The 16,677-nt window shown below is 37.4% G+C and overlaps 2 protein-coding genes across 3 annotated transcripts in view; one reads left to right on the forward strand and one right to left on the reverse strand.

Moving 5' to 3' along the window:
- The window catches only part of LOC306839172 (MAM domain-containing glycosylphosphatidylinositol anchor protein 2), a 174,983-nt gene that overhangs the window by 28,812 nt on the left and 129,494 nt on the right, over window positions 1-16,677 (forward strand). The window lies entirely within an intron of this gene.
- On the reverse strand, window positions 12,925-15,466 carry LOC306833443 (low choriolytic enzyme-like; the record flags this gene model as incomplete). The annotated part of the gene is made up of 5 exons (XM_079358694.1): window positions 15,039-15,466; window positions 14,571-14,589; window positions 14,378-14,440; window positions 14,043-14,189; window positions 12,925-13,196 (listed from the first exon to the last, which is right to left on the reverse strand). Exons 1-5 carry the CDS (start codon window positions 15,102-15,104, stop codon window positions 12,925-12,927), a joined length of 567 nt encoding a protein of 188 aa, XP_079214820.1. The 5' UTR covers window positions 15,105-15,466.

A 16,677-nucleotide genomic window follows, 5' to 3' on the forward strand; every position in this document is an offset into this window, starting at 1 on the left:
ACTTGATATAAATTGTTCTATAAATTATATCCTCAAAAAACACAGTTTCTGAACATAGCAACCCCCCCCCCCAAAAAAATAAATAAATAAATAAATAAATAAAATAAAAATAATAAAAATATATACTGGTATATACATATATATATATATATATATATATATATATATATATATATATATATATATACAGTCACTTAAAGGTGGCCTATCGTTACTGTGCATAAAAATTAATTACATGTAGAAAAAACCTTAAAATGAATACCTTAGACAAACTGCCTAGTGTTTTGAGCTTTTAGAAGGATTCTACAACTCATGTCCCTTTATGCTAAATAAAGCTACAGCCAAAAATGGTTCGGTAAGCATGCCGAGAGGAGGAACTGCTTGAGAAGCTCTGTCTGGTTGTAACAAAACCTGTCAGCAAACCCGAATGTTATACATTCATTCATCTAATGTTCATTCCTTGCTGAATGCTGCAGCAGGTTATTCTGTATGCTGAAGTATTATAGGCAGGGGACATGATTTTTACACTTCAAGAAGCCTCTGTTGGACAGAAGGCACTGTTTTTTTTCTTCTGATGGTCATAGTTGCTGTTTGCTCTTGCTCCAGTCATTGTGCTAATAATTGCTACCCAGCTCTGTGTCTATTTGTACACAGTATTAATGAGTGGATAAGACAACGGCAAAAAAACACATTGCTGACAGTGTTAGGGGATAGCTTTTAACAAAGGTGCAGAGCTCACAGTTTTTTCTCTATTATGAGGTTATATCCTACAAAGAAAGCCTGAAACCCCTGGTTAAATTAATAATAGTTCATATCAAGGTAACATTTATAGACTTTATTTACAGAGCTCGCGTAGAGGTTTTTGGCTCTGCAACACAGATATGAATGTATGTAACACTGCATGTGAATTATACTGTGCAAAGGTTTAGCGGGGGCAAAAGCAACACAATCCTTTTATGAATCAGGCCTTTAATGTCTTTTGCAAATGCATTTGTAGCTTAAAAATGTACAATGTCTCTCATGCCTCCATTTTTTTCCGACTCTTTACTCCTCTCATTTTTTTCCCTTCCTTTTTTTTTCAAGGCAAGGTTACATTTCTCAATTTCATGGTTTAATGACCGTCTCGTCGCATGAGGTATCATAGTGGCTCACAACATGTCAAGTTAGTTATAGGATGGGAAAAAATGACTTTTTATTAGTTTCTTGTACTAACTGATGTGGAAGACTACCGCTGTGAAACAACTACCTCAAAAAAAGAGGCACTACCGCCACTCAGAAAAAAATGATTCTGCTGCTAACTTAAATGGAGCCTGAGTTCAAACTTCAACACATTATATATTTATGACTTTCAGATATCGAATTGTGAATCCAATTTAACTTTTTGTCGTAAGATACATTTCTGTCTTTTTGAGACATTTGGCAGATATAACTCTTAACACCCGTAAGGTGTCATTCTAATATATTTCGAACAGATGCAAACTCTCACTGACAGATAACAGACACACATACACAGACACAATGATGAAAGGATTCATTATCAGAACTGGTGAACTGAGAAAAATGATAATGAGCCTCTGCACTATTGTAATGCAGAAGCACTATCTTCAAAAATGTTCAGAAAACTGCAGCAGCAGCCTTGAAAAATCATCAGCTGTATTCCTGTATTGTGTGCAGACCACAGTCAAAAAGGCTTGCCTGCTTCCATTTACAGCTCCTGTTCTTATTGATGTCAGAGGTTGCTGGGAGAACTATGGGCTCCTTTGTTCCATATATGTCAGATGCAATGAACTAAAATATTTGGGCCAACACTGTGCACAGTTGTCTTTTCCTTTGCTGGAGCTTCTTCTCTGAGAGTTATTGCTGGTTTGCATCTCTTCATTGAAATGTGGCACAAATAGATGTTTTTCCCCTTTAAAAGTAAAACATTTGTACAGTAGATGCATTGCACAATAAGGACAGCAAGAGGCCAGACTATAGAAGTGTACTTAAACTTCTTCTGAATGGATACATATATTTTCAAGTTGGATGTCGATGGCTGAATGCCATCGCCGAAACCATGTATGCAGTACAGACTAAAATGGAAAATGGACAGGCAGTGTAAACGTAGGACAAAGAACATTTCTCCTATCTATTACAAACATATATAGCCTCAGATGCATTTATTTCCCAGAAGTAATAGATGGAGAGATGAACAAAGGGTTCCTATAGCATAATGGTCTCGCTTTCTTCTGCATACTGAACGATCTGCTGATTAAGCATGTCCTTGTGGATTGTCTGGGTTTTCTCCAAGACGGAGACATACATCGCCCAAGTGGACATTCATGTGCTTTCCAACCCAATCGCTCAACAAGAAGAAATTACATTTTCCAATTGTCTGTTGTAAGATGATGGAAGTACATAAAGGTTGAGAAAATGTGTAGAGATACATAATCAGCAGAGGGTCGAGACCACTAAAACCACCATACAAGAGAATGTCATAGCAATAACATTTTAAAGCACAATAGGACACAGTTGCTATTTGTTCTTTGTTTGCAGTTTGATGCATTTCGTAGCGTGTGTGAGGAGCTTATTCTTGGCTTTATGTCATATGTATTAGATTTTCCTTGAAGCACACACTGCTGCATTAATTGTAGATTTAATTGGGCGAATTGCATGTATAATAAGTTAAAAATATCTCAAATGTGCATCTCTGCAGGGATAAGATGTCCTCCTAGGAACATTAAGTTATAAACAAAGAAAAGAGAAAAAATTGAATTTATAAAACAAACATAATTCCCTCTTATTGGCTTTATCTGGAAGCACTAGAATTTGTATTTGTTGTTCTTCATCACTTAGAACAAGTAAACATCCTACCTTTGGGGAGCTCTTAACAATGCTGTTGGGATTGCTTTTTAGTTTTGTCATTTCATCGTGGTCTTTTAGTTTTATATCTATTTTTTAGTATGCACTTATGATAAAAACTGTGCTCTGATTAAAACACAGTTTGATTGCAAATCAGATCCAAGTTATTGGCTTAAACGTGATTTGGGAGCCATCACAAAATCTTAATTAAGCACAATCACCAAAATTAAAACTAGGGCTGTGCGTATACAATGCGTGTAATCAACTGAAAATCAGAAACAGCTGTCACACGATCACAATCCCCGTGGGTTTGCTGGCAAGTCCACCTAGGACAAAGAGTGTGCAACAGTGTCATGCCATTGTAATTACCTGAAACAGTAAGAGTAGGCACCCTCGCTGTGAAAGAGAAGTGCTATTAATATAACATGCAATAAATGGTCTTGGAAGGCCTCATAGGGCTCGGGAGCTGTCATCCATTTGGCTGCTCATAGAAGTCTGACTCATAAAACCTGTGTAATTACCACATATAATTGCCACATTTCAAGGATGCAATTATATTTCTATAGCAGTAATTATACAATCCCACCTTTATATGCATGCTTAAATGCACTGACACACTACTCACACACAGCACATGCTCTCCAGCAAACACTCTCTTCTATGTAAAAGCTAACTAGCTCTTAGCATTCACAGTTAATGAACTTGCACTACTATTCGAGTGCATAATGCACAGACACATGAATGAGATTTTGTTTTTTTCCACTTTATAATTTCAAACTGAAAACTACCTTTAGATGGTTGCTATTATGCATTTTGTATAAAATGGACAATGCCCCTCATTTTGTATATGCAGACATTGCAGGGGTACCTTACAATTGCATTTTTTTTGCAATGGCCGACAGGGGTAGACTGCACTGGTTACAAATGAGAGTTGATGAAATAAGAAAAGATCAGAGTTCTCAGTTGATTTACTACCTCAGGAAGCATTTTCCATCATGAGTTTATGTTCCTATGACTAGTTCTAAATCTTGAGATGGGGCACCCACAATCTTGATATAGTCAAATCAGAACAAAATGATATTGTCCAAGATTTAAAGTGGTGTGTTCTGTGTGCTGAATAGATTACCCTGAACTCCAAGTATTTCTTTTTGACTTTTGTACATAGATGTGCCACTCATTATTGTTTCCTGTATATCAGGTTCTCTGATTATATATTAAGTTGTATGGCATTATTTTGAGGTTATTATTTCTCTGAGTTTGCACCAAGTATCAGCATATGTGTTGTTCATCAGAGTAGCAGAATTTACGGAATTATTGGCTCTTCTTAAGTGGCACAATATGGTTCAAATCTAACACAATACATTAACAAAAAAAACCAAACAAACATTAGAAAGTTATATTGTAGCATATCTTATTCAAATCCTATTCGGATGTTGATTTAATAATATTCAACTGTTTCCAGCCTCAGTTTTAGCGGTGTTATATGGAAACACACTGCAGCTTTAGGATTACTAAAGCTCCTGTTAGCAACTTTTAGTTTGAGTCCAGCTAAATATATTTCCTTTTTCCCAATCAGTCCCATATATGTGTAATGTTTGTTTTTAATCCTGTTTTTTTTTAACAATCAAATTATCATTCTAAAAAAATATATTTTCATAGAAATCGAAAAAAAGGCTATACTGTTTCTTTAGAGGGCTGTATTTTTTTTTCATACTGATGATGTGTTTTGCTTTTCTAAAGAGGCACAAGGTTTGTGGTCAACCAAAGAACACAAGTACAGCCAATTATCAACCAATTGATTGGTTGTTGGAAAAAAAAAAGTCTCTAGATGAATCTAGTCATTGACAGTTGAATTCAGTGCACCCTGGCTGGTAGTCTAAAGGTTGGCTTATTATACCTGGTGGCCCGTCTGAGAATCATCTATTTATAGAAAACCGTGTAATCGCTATTCTGTTGTGGGCAGCTAAATAGCTTAGGCCTATCATAATATATTTATTTATATTTATATATATTTCAGCATCAATCACAGTGAGGTAGACCATACTTTTTCTGACATGTTGCCAACGGGAGGCAGATCAATGTGCCTTGTGGTAGTGAGTCTCATGTAGAAGAGGAGACTCCAGAGTCATGACGGCTGTTATTAAACCATATTATTATTAAACCAGAAATATATGAGTAAGATCATTACATCATTTTAGTCATAATCTTATTTCTAACACAATATCACTCATCCAGTTTCCCTCCCACCCCTGCAAATAAGCCTAATGGATTTAGCTTGTCTTTCCTATGAAAGTTATGCATGCGATTGTCAAACAGATGAGATTTTGGTCAGACAAGAGCTCATCGACCAACCCATCGACCATTGAGTGAAGGGTGGCAGCCCTATTTCAGACTGTTTCATAACCAACTCAGAAGTCCTCACAGGAGCTATAAGTTACAATAGGTGGCAGGAAAGTTCAAGTAAAGCACTTGTGAACAAGGGCATTTGGTTCCGTTGAAGTTTTTTCAGTGTTTTATGCAATTTAATAAAACAAATTTTGGTTAGTTTATTAGCTAGTTAGCATCTTTAAGCCAGGCTAAAGCTAACAGTCAAACATAAAGACACCAGAAGCCCCCCTCATAATTTGGTTTGGAAAAGCAGGAGGGGTTGTTATGCTGAGTTTTACTAATGCTTAGTGTTGCTGCCACATTGTTTGACAAAGACAGGGTTCACCACATTTGCTATTGCTTAGTTAATGCACTTGTAGATTTGATAGATTTTATATATTTGGCATTGTATACCATTGATTCCAATGTTTGTTGTTTTCTGGGTTCATCCCTACCTTGCAGCTTCATATTGTTGACGTGATAACAGCTAGCCAACTTTTAAAATATACCTTTTGAACTATAGTTCAATCATATTGACTGTAAGGATAGTTTACCTGGCCTCTACATCAAAATGTTGTTATTATTATTATTTTTAAATCAAGAAATCAATCAGCCTGCTTGGTAATCATAGCTAAACCTTTCTGGCTGAGCCAGTGTGCCTGTGTCTTTATCCAGCTTTGATGCACATAGCTTATCTCAGAGGTGAAACAATGAGCATGATGACAGATCAGTGGCTCCCTGTGAATAAAGCTGCCAATATTTTAGCGTACTCTGGCTATTGGGTCTCTGTATATGCTCCTCTCTCTGTCAAGGCTTTGATTTGTGTGTTTCAGAGTTGACTCCCTGTGATTACCGTTCTTCTCACTCTGTCTTCCTCCCCAGTCACATTGTTCCCCTCTCTATTTGTCTTGTCTTATCTCAACCATCTTTTTTTTCCTGAACAGTTTCCCTTTCTTTCTTATTCTCCTTTCTCTCTCTCTCTCTCTCTCTCTCTCTCGCTCTGCCTCTCTGTCTCTGTCTTTATCTTAACCCCTTCATCTCTCCTTCACATAGGGAGTTATGCCTGAACACCATACCTCCCATCTCCAATGAGTACCTTGTTATCGTCTTGTCCCTGCAGCAGCTTTATGTCTGGCTCCGACTCAGCTTGGATTCCATCACTAATGGGACCGCATCATTTTCGACAGCTGCTGTTCCTCAATGCTGACAAACAGAGATGTGGCACGGCTATGCGAAACACAGCTCAGAGGGATTGTAGACTAATGCCTGCGTCTGATTTACACATTTACAAAGGCCTTCTTAAAACATAATTTGTCTTTGACACAGAAAGTCTGGCGATGCATAGAAATGCCACATGGCCTGCAAAGACGCCGACGTTCATAAAGCTTCACTCCTTTCCTTTGCAATCTCTGGGGCAGAGTCTGTGCTTTTCACACATCTTGCTGTCTTCGAAAATGTCCCTTTTTTATTTTATTATTTAAGTAATGTCAGCCACAATCTCAGTATCAGGGAACACAATGCATCTAATATTTATGAGATTTGAGAATGCAGTGACAACAGACAGAAACTCGTCAGTGTGCTATTCTAGGTTTAGACGTCTTAGAAGTTCGTCTTTTGCTCCGCGGGCTCCTCAGATCTGCACAAGAGAAGCTAAGTGAAACTTCATGAAAGCTTCAACAACAGCACATGTTAGAGTTTGACTTGCCTTCCATCTCACAGCCACTGATCGTTTCCACAGGGTCCTGCAGGGCAACAACAAAGTCTCCCAGAATTTGTATGCCAATCTGTTATTTCGTTTGATTGCCTCCTTAACTAAATTTACTTGGTTTTTTTTTGGGACCGTAGCTTTCATCTCTCTCAAAATGGGGCACTTAACAGCTGACTTGCTTGTGACCCAGGACAAGCTTTGAAAGCAGAAGCTCACCACAAATGGCAAAAACTCATTGGGCTGTTCCTTTTTTTTTTTTTTTTTACTTCTGGTTGGGTAATAGGCAATTTAATCATATTCATTGGCAAGCTACTGCATGTAATTTATCCAGCTGTTTGATTTACCACATACTGTATTTGTTAAACAATACTGATATGCATTCATTGAAGAAAATACTGTCTGCTGATCTCATTCTTCTTCTCAAACCTTGCTTTTAAAATGTCCCGTTCCAATGAGATTTTAATGTAGGAGTGCAATAAAGATTAACAAACACATCTTACATCCACTGGCTTCAGTCTTTGGAGCAGTCTGATGGAAAAACCAAGTGAGTACTTTGCAGTTATAGACATTTTCAAACAACACTCCCATTTGCTTGTTCTCCAGTTTCTTTGTGAGCTGCTTCAGAATGGCTTGTTACATAGAAACGGATGTTTAGCTTGTTTTGTATTTCATTTGTTATTAACAGGCTTTAAGGCTCTACATTCCGTGTCAAGGCAGGTCGTCAAATGTGAATTTCTCCTACTTGAAAATGCCAACAACTTGAACATCCTTTAGACAAGAATTTATTTTTGTATACTGCCACAGATTCATAACATCTGTATTATATCAGTATATACTGTAGTAGCAGGAAGTGTTAATGTTTGACAAATATAAGAATTGTATTAATGGTTCAGTACTCGGGTTGAGCTCGAGAAATATTAGGGAAATACTTACGTGTACATTTTCAGTTAAGCAAAAGTAAACAATCAAAATGGACTCATGAAAACAGTAGGCTAGAAGTGTGTATCGCTTGATTGAATAAAGTCCTCGGAAGTTTAAAGTAAGCAAACACAAAAAGCTGACCAAGATCCATTGTTCCATAACAAAAGATTAAAGGTCTAGGCTCTGATGAACTGAAACGTGCCAATGTGCCACATGTTTCTAACTTTACTCGAAACCATGAAACCATAAAGGCTTTTTAATTTTTGTAACAGCACACAGTGCCTTGGTTACCTTATTGTGTTTGCCTACTTTGCTCAAGTGATAAACACATGTGGCCTATTGTTTTCATTCCACCCTCCCCAAAGAACACCTCTGTTTGCTGTTTGCTTGGTTAAAGACCCTCGCAGGACTCCTAACCATTGATGTTTTTTACAAATCAAAATGGATTACTTGATTTATGCTGGGCTGGCACCTGCCATGATTTTTTAAATCATTCCAGTTAGTTTAAAACCGTTCTTTACTAAATACCAACAGATCTGTCAGTGGTATTTTTACATGAAGAAATCTTGCTTGTTGATTCTCAGGAAAGTTCTACTTCAATAAAGAAGCATCTTTTTTCTTAATATTCTTACACAGATGAAATATTTGTTTATGATTACATTGGAGATAATGACCAAATAACTCTTAAATTCAAATTTAACTGCAAACAAGAAGTGAAATAATAAATCATTGATATTGTGCAAATAGACGACTTGTTTGGCCAGTTTTCTTTTCTTACATGTAAGTTACTCTCTTTATAACACACTGGGAGATAAAGAATATCATGACACATGACAGTTAGTGGGACAACCAACTTGATAAAAAAGTCCTTGGTACATGGTAATAACATGATAGCTGTAACGAAAAACCACATTTTGGTCTATTTGTGTTTCTATGAGCTGTCGACAGACATGGCTTGAAATATTATATTTTCAGGTTTTCCATCTATCAATCCCCTCCATTCTTGGGAAAGTATATTTCAAAGGTACGCCATGAGGGCATTTCTTCAGATCTGGCACAAATTCCCACTTGAATTTCGGGATGCATTAATTTGATTCTGGTGGTATCGATCACTATGACCTTATTCCCATCCAATTCTCCTGAGCCTTTCCCTTCATGAATTGATTGATTCATAGTCTTCACTTTGTATTTATTTCAACAGATAAGGATGAAAAGTTTATCTTCAATTGTTGTTGGAGGTGTACAATTGCAGAGCCACAGAAATCATAACTTTAAATGAGATTTCAATCTAGAAAGGTCAAAGGAAAAACTCTGAGACAGTCTCAGCGTTGGACTTACTAAGATGGTAGCAGCCTTCAGAAAGAACATTTTTAATTTCCTTTTTGTTGGGTATTAGGGAGCTCACACAGTGAACCGAGTAGAGCTGTGTGCTGAAGCTTACCGTGTTTGAAGAGATGCAGGTACACTGATCTGTGTTAATAACACAGCAGTAAGAGCCGCTCAGCCAGCCAGCGGTTATGGCCTGCCAGCGTATTACCAGGGACATCACGGATCAGACTGCATTTGGCTCCGCTCAGCCTGTTCTCATTAGAACAGACTTCCTACAGGAGACCCTGCTGGTCATATACAAGCTGCCCTTTAATGTTCGGTCAAAGATTATCCCAGAGAGAGCCTCGCAGACAATGTTCGTCAAATAACTGTCAGTAGAAATATGAACTGATACACTATTGTCATTACTTGACCTAGTTAAACCAAAACTAAAGGAGAAGCTGATCAGTCAGAAAAATGGTAGAAATATTTCACAAAATGTGTTTCAGTTTCATTGGATTTTTTTAGCCACAGTATGTTCCAGTTTTGGCCAGCTTGTACTTCAGTGGTAGGATCGCTGACTTATACCCAGCCAAAAAGTCTTCCCCAGCTTCTTGGAGCATGAATAGAGCTGAAGCGTTAAATATTTCAATAAACAAGTAGATCTTGAATATTTGATGTGCAGAAACGATTGATATGAACTGAAACTACCCAATGAAACATTAAAGACCCTGTGTCCATCTGAAATATACAGATTCACTGGTTTTCTCTGAGCATGGCTAATGTTGTGGCCTCTGTAGCTGCATTCAAGACAGAAATACACGCAACACTGTCATGATTGTGCGTGCATTCATACATCATGTAAAGGAGGGACATTTGCTTAATGGGAATCTGTTTTTCTCCTCTTTCATTTCACCCTGACACTTCTGTGCCACTTCTTTCTCAGCCAACACGGCTCCTTTCTTAAATTAGGGTTAGCAAAGGAAAAAAAAAAACATTGCAAGTATAACCACCCCCCAACAGAAAAAGGACAAAAGGAAAAAAAAACCCTGGAAGAAACCCTATAGATTCAAGAATGGGATGTCTCTGCAGGATTAGGGAGTAATAGAAGAGGGGTTTATCTCCTCTTTTAACGCAGCAGTCTCTCTACAGGGACAGAGCCCTGCAAAGTTTCTGTGAATACTTCAGCACCGATTTCCTCTGATAAAACACCGTACTCCTCACTAGTGTACAAATCCCAAACTTAATTACGCACTGAAATGAAAATGAACTCACTTATTAAGATATTAACACACATTTGCCCTTAAGCCTTTTTAATTTCTAATTAAACTCCACAAAGATTTACAACTTTTTTTGTGATGAAACAATTATTTCGTGGTTATAAAATGTGGAATAACAAAAAAAGTTTAGTTTGTGACAATTTTATTGATATATACAACGTTTTTTCTAGTCATGAATAATGTCTTAATCGTCTCAATCATACAGGATTGTTAATTTTGTATGTTTAAAGCCAAATTACTTCATTTTATTGGATTTTCTGAGGTTCATTTGCAGAATATTTAAGCTTCAAATAAGTGCAAGACGTTAAACCAAGCAGAGCCCTAGGTCTTAATTATTTTGTTGGCTTGAAGATGTCAGTGCTGTGTGAGATACCTGTAGACAGACAGATTCAGTCCACAGTTGCTTTGTTACAGTTCCAAGGCAAAATAAACATTGCAAAACTTGGTAAAGAAAGAAACAAAAAAAACAAAACAGCAGTTTTTACTTACAGAGAAAAAGCCAGAAAAATAATTCCAGGCAGGCAAACAGTTAAAGTGGTAAGGCTGAGGTAAAATCTGATATCTAGGCTCGGGTCAAATGATCAATAAATTTACACAACAGAAACACTATAAAGGTGGGGAAACACGGAGAGAATCTGGCAGAGTGTAGTGAAAGTGAACTGGTTAGATGAGCTGGGAGCTAATCAGGCAATAGGGAACAGGTGTGTGATGAAAACGAATAGGTGAGCAGAATTTATGGGCAGAGAGGCAGGCAGGTGGGAGTGGCAGGGTCGTGACATACTTGGTTATGGGGTTGCTGTAGATCAGTGGTGGATGCAGTTGTCTCTTAACCAAAAGGTTGTTTTTTTTTACTCCATGCTACTGCAGCAACATATCCAATATATCTGTGACACTTAATGCCAAGTTGCTCCCGCTGCTTCTTCTGCGGTGTATGACTGCATGAATGGGATACATTATTTATTTATTTTTTAAATCACCCATGATTTATCCCCATGCGGCAATTCAATGGCACAGAGAAGCACCAAGCAGTCGATCACAAGAACAGCGACCCGCATACACCCCTGACACAGCAGGGGGAGCAATTTGGGGTTAAGTGTCTTGCCCAAGGACACGTCGGACATGTTGCTCGTTGGAGCTGGGGATCGAACTTTCTGGTTTTGAGAGACGAGGACCCTGAGCCACAGCCGCCCCTATTGCTTCTGATGCACTCTATAAAAGCAAGTGCAACCACTGCCATCAATGGTTTATAAAAAGTAGGTGTGACGTACAGTTCAAAAGCACTTTGAGTAGTTAGAAGAATAGAAAAGCGCTATACAAGCTAAAATCCTTTTACCATTCATGTATCTGTATAAAAAGTGAAATAAATTAACATTGAATGCTCACTTTTAAACTTGAGTTTTAGACAATGTGACACAAGAATGTCGTCGTGAAATGTTATTTGACTTAGCCGTCCCTAATACAACACTGACTTTTGTTGAAATATTGTGTCCTTGATGTCTGCAATTTTAATCTATTGCTACTGACTATTGATAGAGCCCTGCTAACATGGATGGGAGCTAGTATCAGGCCCATATGACTTATCATAGACATTTTTGCATATGTCGCAGAACATCAACAGAGTGAGGTCTACAATATTGTGTACAACTGAAGAACAATTATCAGTATTCTAAAAGTAATTTAAGGAAGCGGCATTTGCAAAGACTTAATAAGAAAACATAAGTACTTTATCTATTTAAGCAATTCCAGCTGAACTGTCAGTGAAAATCCGTAGTCAGAGTGTTCATTTGATTTAAGCTCTAGCTAGTTTAACCCACACAAAATGGATGTTTTGCTGCTGTTGAATAAATGACAATAGATAAATCAACTGCAACCTTTTTATTATCATACTGTCACATGAATGTCAAGAATCATGACAGAATCCAACCTACACATGAAGGCAAAATTATTAGCTCTCCAAAGCTAAGACAAATAATGTTAAGCATGCAAAATATAACTAGGATGTTTGAAAAAAACGTCTTTAAAAGTGTTTGCTCTGTTTAATAGCACTTGGGAAATATTTTTTAAAAAGTGAAATTTATAGGGGGGCTAATCATTTCGTCCTCAAGTGTCAATAATCCTCATTTACATGAAGTTCTAGCACTGATAGAGCTTGTTAATTCGTTGGATGTCGACCCTAGACAGGCCATCTCTCTGCCCAATGGAAACAGAAGCGTCGGGGATGGGGGTTATGGTCTCTTTTCCACGTCCAAAGGCAGTCCTGGAGATTTAGACAACGGTGAAAATGCAATCAATAACTCAGAAATGTGCTTCTTAAAATAAATAAAATGATTATATATATATATATATATATATATATATATATATATATATATATATATATATAATTTATTTTTTATTTATTTTTTTCAGTTTGTTCTACTTACCTTCCATAGTGCATTACAGAGGAGTAGTCATATGGAATGTTAAGATTTTTTGTGTCTTTCTTTTTGAAGTTGTTGGCTACATCTGGAGAAAAAAAAGATACTTTACCGATAATAATTGATGATTGAATGATGTTGGTTTAAGATTCTTACAATCGTTCAAGTTTTCCCAGTTGATCCTGATATACCGGTCGCGGTCACTGCGGTTCTGTTCGTGGTAGAAACCCAGTGAATGCATGAGCTCATGCTGGATGATTCCGTGCTGTATGCAACCAGACCTCTGCAGGGACACCACCTGCTTGTCTCCAATACGACCAAGTAAAGAGAAACAGCTGACAGACAGAAACAGAGCTAGAGTTATTCAGTTTGACATTTGATTATTAAATGAATGTAATTTACATTATCAGCAACCCTGCACAGAACATGCTGAGAATAATTGGCTTTTTGATTATGTGTCAGAATTATTTTTTTATCTGGTAGCATAGCAGGGAGCTGAGTTTTTCTGTCAACTACAGATTCATCATTTAAGCAACAGAAAAATGGCTGTTGTCTACCTGTTTATCTCTTATGAAGGGGTTGCATGATGAAGTGGGCAAACACACACACACACATTCATATACATATGTTACCCTGTCTATCCTTTTGGGATCTATGGTGACTGAAAAGGAGATGTGCTTAGAAGTACTTTGAAAATTGCATGCAAACTCTGTTACAATGCTAAGACTCATGCACACCTTTTCACACTTAGAAGTTTTCACACTTAGAAGTTTTTTAGAGTCTTTTTGTTGTCATTTTAAATCTCCTATGTAGTCAAGTTTAACCTCTCTGTGGTGGTTTGGCATTTATTGTAGAAGGACAAACTGTTGTAATTTTGATTCATTTTACAATCTATATTTTATAAATAACTGCTAAACTATAGGTTACAACCATTGTACTTTTTTCTGTCACATATGCAAGTGCTTTTGCCATTAACTCACCCAAACTTCGGTTCGATGCTCAGGTACATCCTTTGAGCTACGCGTGGAATGAAGCGAATGCAGGTTTGGTATTCAAAACCCTTCATTGCTTTTAAAATCATATTCCGCTCACTGTTGTCTAGAAATGTAAACAAAGGTGTTCATTTTAGATAATTAATTAAATATGTGACTTTTTGAAATTCAGGTCCATTGACATAGTATCTCTAAAAATGAAACCTACCATAATCTGAGTTTATAAGGAATGGGATTTCTACAACCCTGTATGAAGACTTTGGCCACAGGCAGGAAAAGGCTTTACTCATGCACTTCATAGCCGTCCTGGTTTTTGGAATCACCATATCTCCTTCCGTCAGATATTCAGTGGATCCTGTTGGGAGAATGAAAAAAAATCTACCTGGCATGACATCATGAAAACAAAGCAGCTGATCCCAATGTGTTTGCAGAGGTCTCTTCCATTATATGTGAGTTCTGTCATTGAATATAGACCATCTGCATTCATATTGTGAGAAACCAATGTTCCTTCGTGTTCTTGGAATATCATGGTTGAATACTCACCATTGTTCATCCTCAGAATAGTTGTGAAAATGTCCTCTTTGTCCAACGTATTCACTGAGATATCTAATCAATGACAGTAAAGCTGAAGTGAGGGAACTCAACATTTTCTGTTACACACAGTGTAATACCTGATAGATTTGGTTTGTGAGATTGGGCTCCAAATGCATAAACGTGTAAAAGTTAGGTTTCATACCTTTATCAACACCAAGATCCTGCAGATAAATGAAGAGAAATAAACCAGTTTTGCTTTATTTAAACTAGTTGTCAGTATGCGGTAGTTAATGGTGGTGAATTGAGATCTATAGGCGTTCATATTAATCACACGCTATTTTGTACCTTCAGGTGCACCATGGATAAAAATGGCAGTGTCTCTCACTAATACATCTTTGATTTCATTTTACTTGAATCGGGTTTCTCAAAACCACTGTCTGATACCATGATATGACGTTTACATGCACAAATACAAAAATAGGATACTTAAAACCCCAATCAATATCGGAATATTCAAGTCCATGTAAATGCACTTAATGAAGATTACCTATTAAAATTTCTCAATTAAGCAATTTGTGTTAAAAAATGTATTGTTTGACATTCCTAAGTTAAACAGGTCATTTTTCAATACATTCAGCTCATACAAACTGATTAGTGAGTTTTATCTTACATTTTGTGCGTTACAGTGACCCAGAAGCAGCAGCAGCAGAAGAGAACCCGTCGATTTGATGTCCATTTTTGTCTGGGGCCAGTGATGCTTTAGATATCGCTTCAGAGACCTCTTGGTCACAGAGGACTGATTCTGATCCCAACTGGGACTGAGTTTATATATTCAGGCTGTCAGGGTGTGTCTATGGACAGAGATTAGCAGTAGGTGTTCAATGGGCTCTGTCTTAAACACACAGCTGATGGGAATGCCCTTCCCGCCCCTGCCACATTGTTGCCACACAGGGATAATCTTATTCTGGAGGGGATTACTATGACCAAAGGCTGCTGTCGGCTCGCCTAGCATCAGATTTCAGATGGCCTTTTCAACCAGCAGGGAGTCCATGCATGAGAACTTGGCCTGTCCCAAAGTTTTAATCCAGAAATAACAGATACAACATTTGAACAAAAAAATGTCATGACCTATTACTTTTTTTTGCATTTGGGAAGTTGAAGCAAATGCAGCTTGTTTTTTTCCCTTTCCTTAAGAGTTTTGTAGGCTTTTTTAAAAAAAATATTGTGAGTTTTGTCTTTGATTGTGCTGTTATGATAGGTTTCTATAATTCAACTGAACTGACAGATTAATGGACTGAATTGTGAGGAATTCTTCAGAAAAGAGACAAACAGTTGTTAGTTCTAAATCCCCAAATGTGTGTCCTGTTTTTGTTGTTACACAAAGGGCCTTGCTTCAGTGTTAACCTGACTCAGACTTTAAACCATTCAGCAGTGATGCAAACCCAAAGTAACACAGACTGTGTTGTGCTTTTTACCGTTTGATTAACAATCTAGAGCGGCCTAAAAAAAGGCATCCATCTGTTGGATGCATTATCAACCTGAAGGCAATCGCTTGCACCTGATCTCACTTTTGGTTTTTACAGCAGCGACCTCAGAGCTTTTCACATTAAATTAGTTCAAAGCTTGAACACATTGTGGTTCACCCTTCATAATAAAAGACCACGTTCTGGTCCTTTGCTAACAGTTCCTTCATGGATTATCAAAGGGGAATTTAAAATCTTCAAACAAGTTGAATCAAGATTTGTATTTGTACAGGAAGCTGCGCCAACACTGTGACCCCGTCTTTGGTTTGTGGCTTCTCTTTGGCAGCTCCAATTGCTGACTTTTGTTGCCAGAAACTCTTTCTTTATTATGCCAAAGATCAGCTAATTTCATTATTAGTGTCTGCTTTCACTCATGTGCTTAATCACCAACAACTTAAGTTTTGAAGAGTGCATCACCTATGAAACCCCTAATTTCCATTATCCAACAACCTCTGTGGCCTCTACAACCTTTGGATTTCACCAACAGCTTCTTCCTTTTTACTGGCTGTATAAACTCTGTATTGTTAAGCTTCTGCATTTAATGTGTTATTTCAGATGCTAATAATTATAGCCCAATTAGTGACTGGCTGTAAAGTCAGGGATGTATTATTGGAGCATCACTGCTGCATCAGTGATGATGTGAGCATGAAAGGCCAACTGTGGCCACCAGACTGTGAGAAATAAAAAGCAGCCTTCTTAAAAACTCTCAAACCAGAAAGGGGTTGTTTAGAGAGATGAGCATTCAGATTTATTGGCTGCCAGGATAATAAATCATGAGCTTCCTGT

The sequence above is a fragment of the Symphodus melops genome (genome assembly GCF_947650265.1).
Source record: "Symphodus melops genome assembly, chromosome: 1".
Taxonomy (NCBI): domain Eukaryota; kingdom Metazoa; phylum Chordata; class Actinopteri; order Labriformes; family Labridae; genus Symphodus; species Symphodus melops.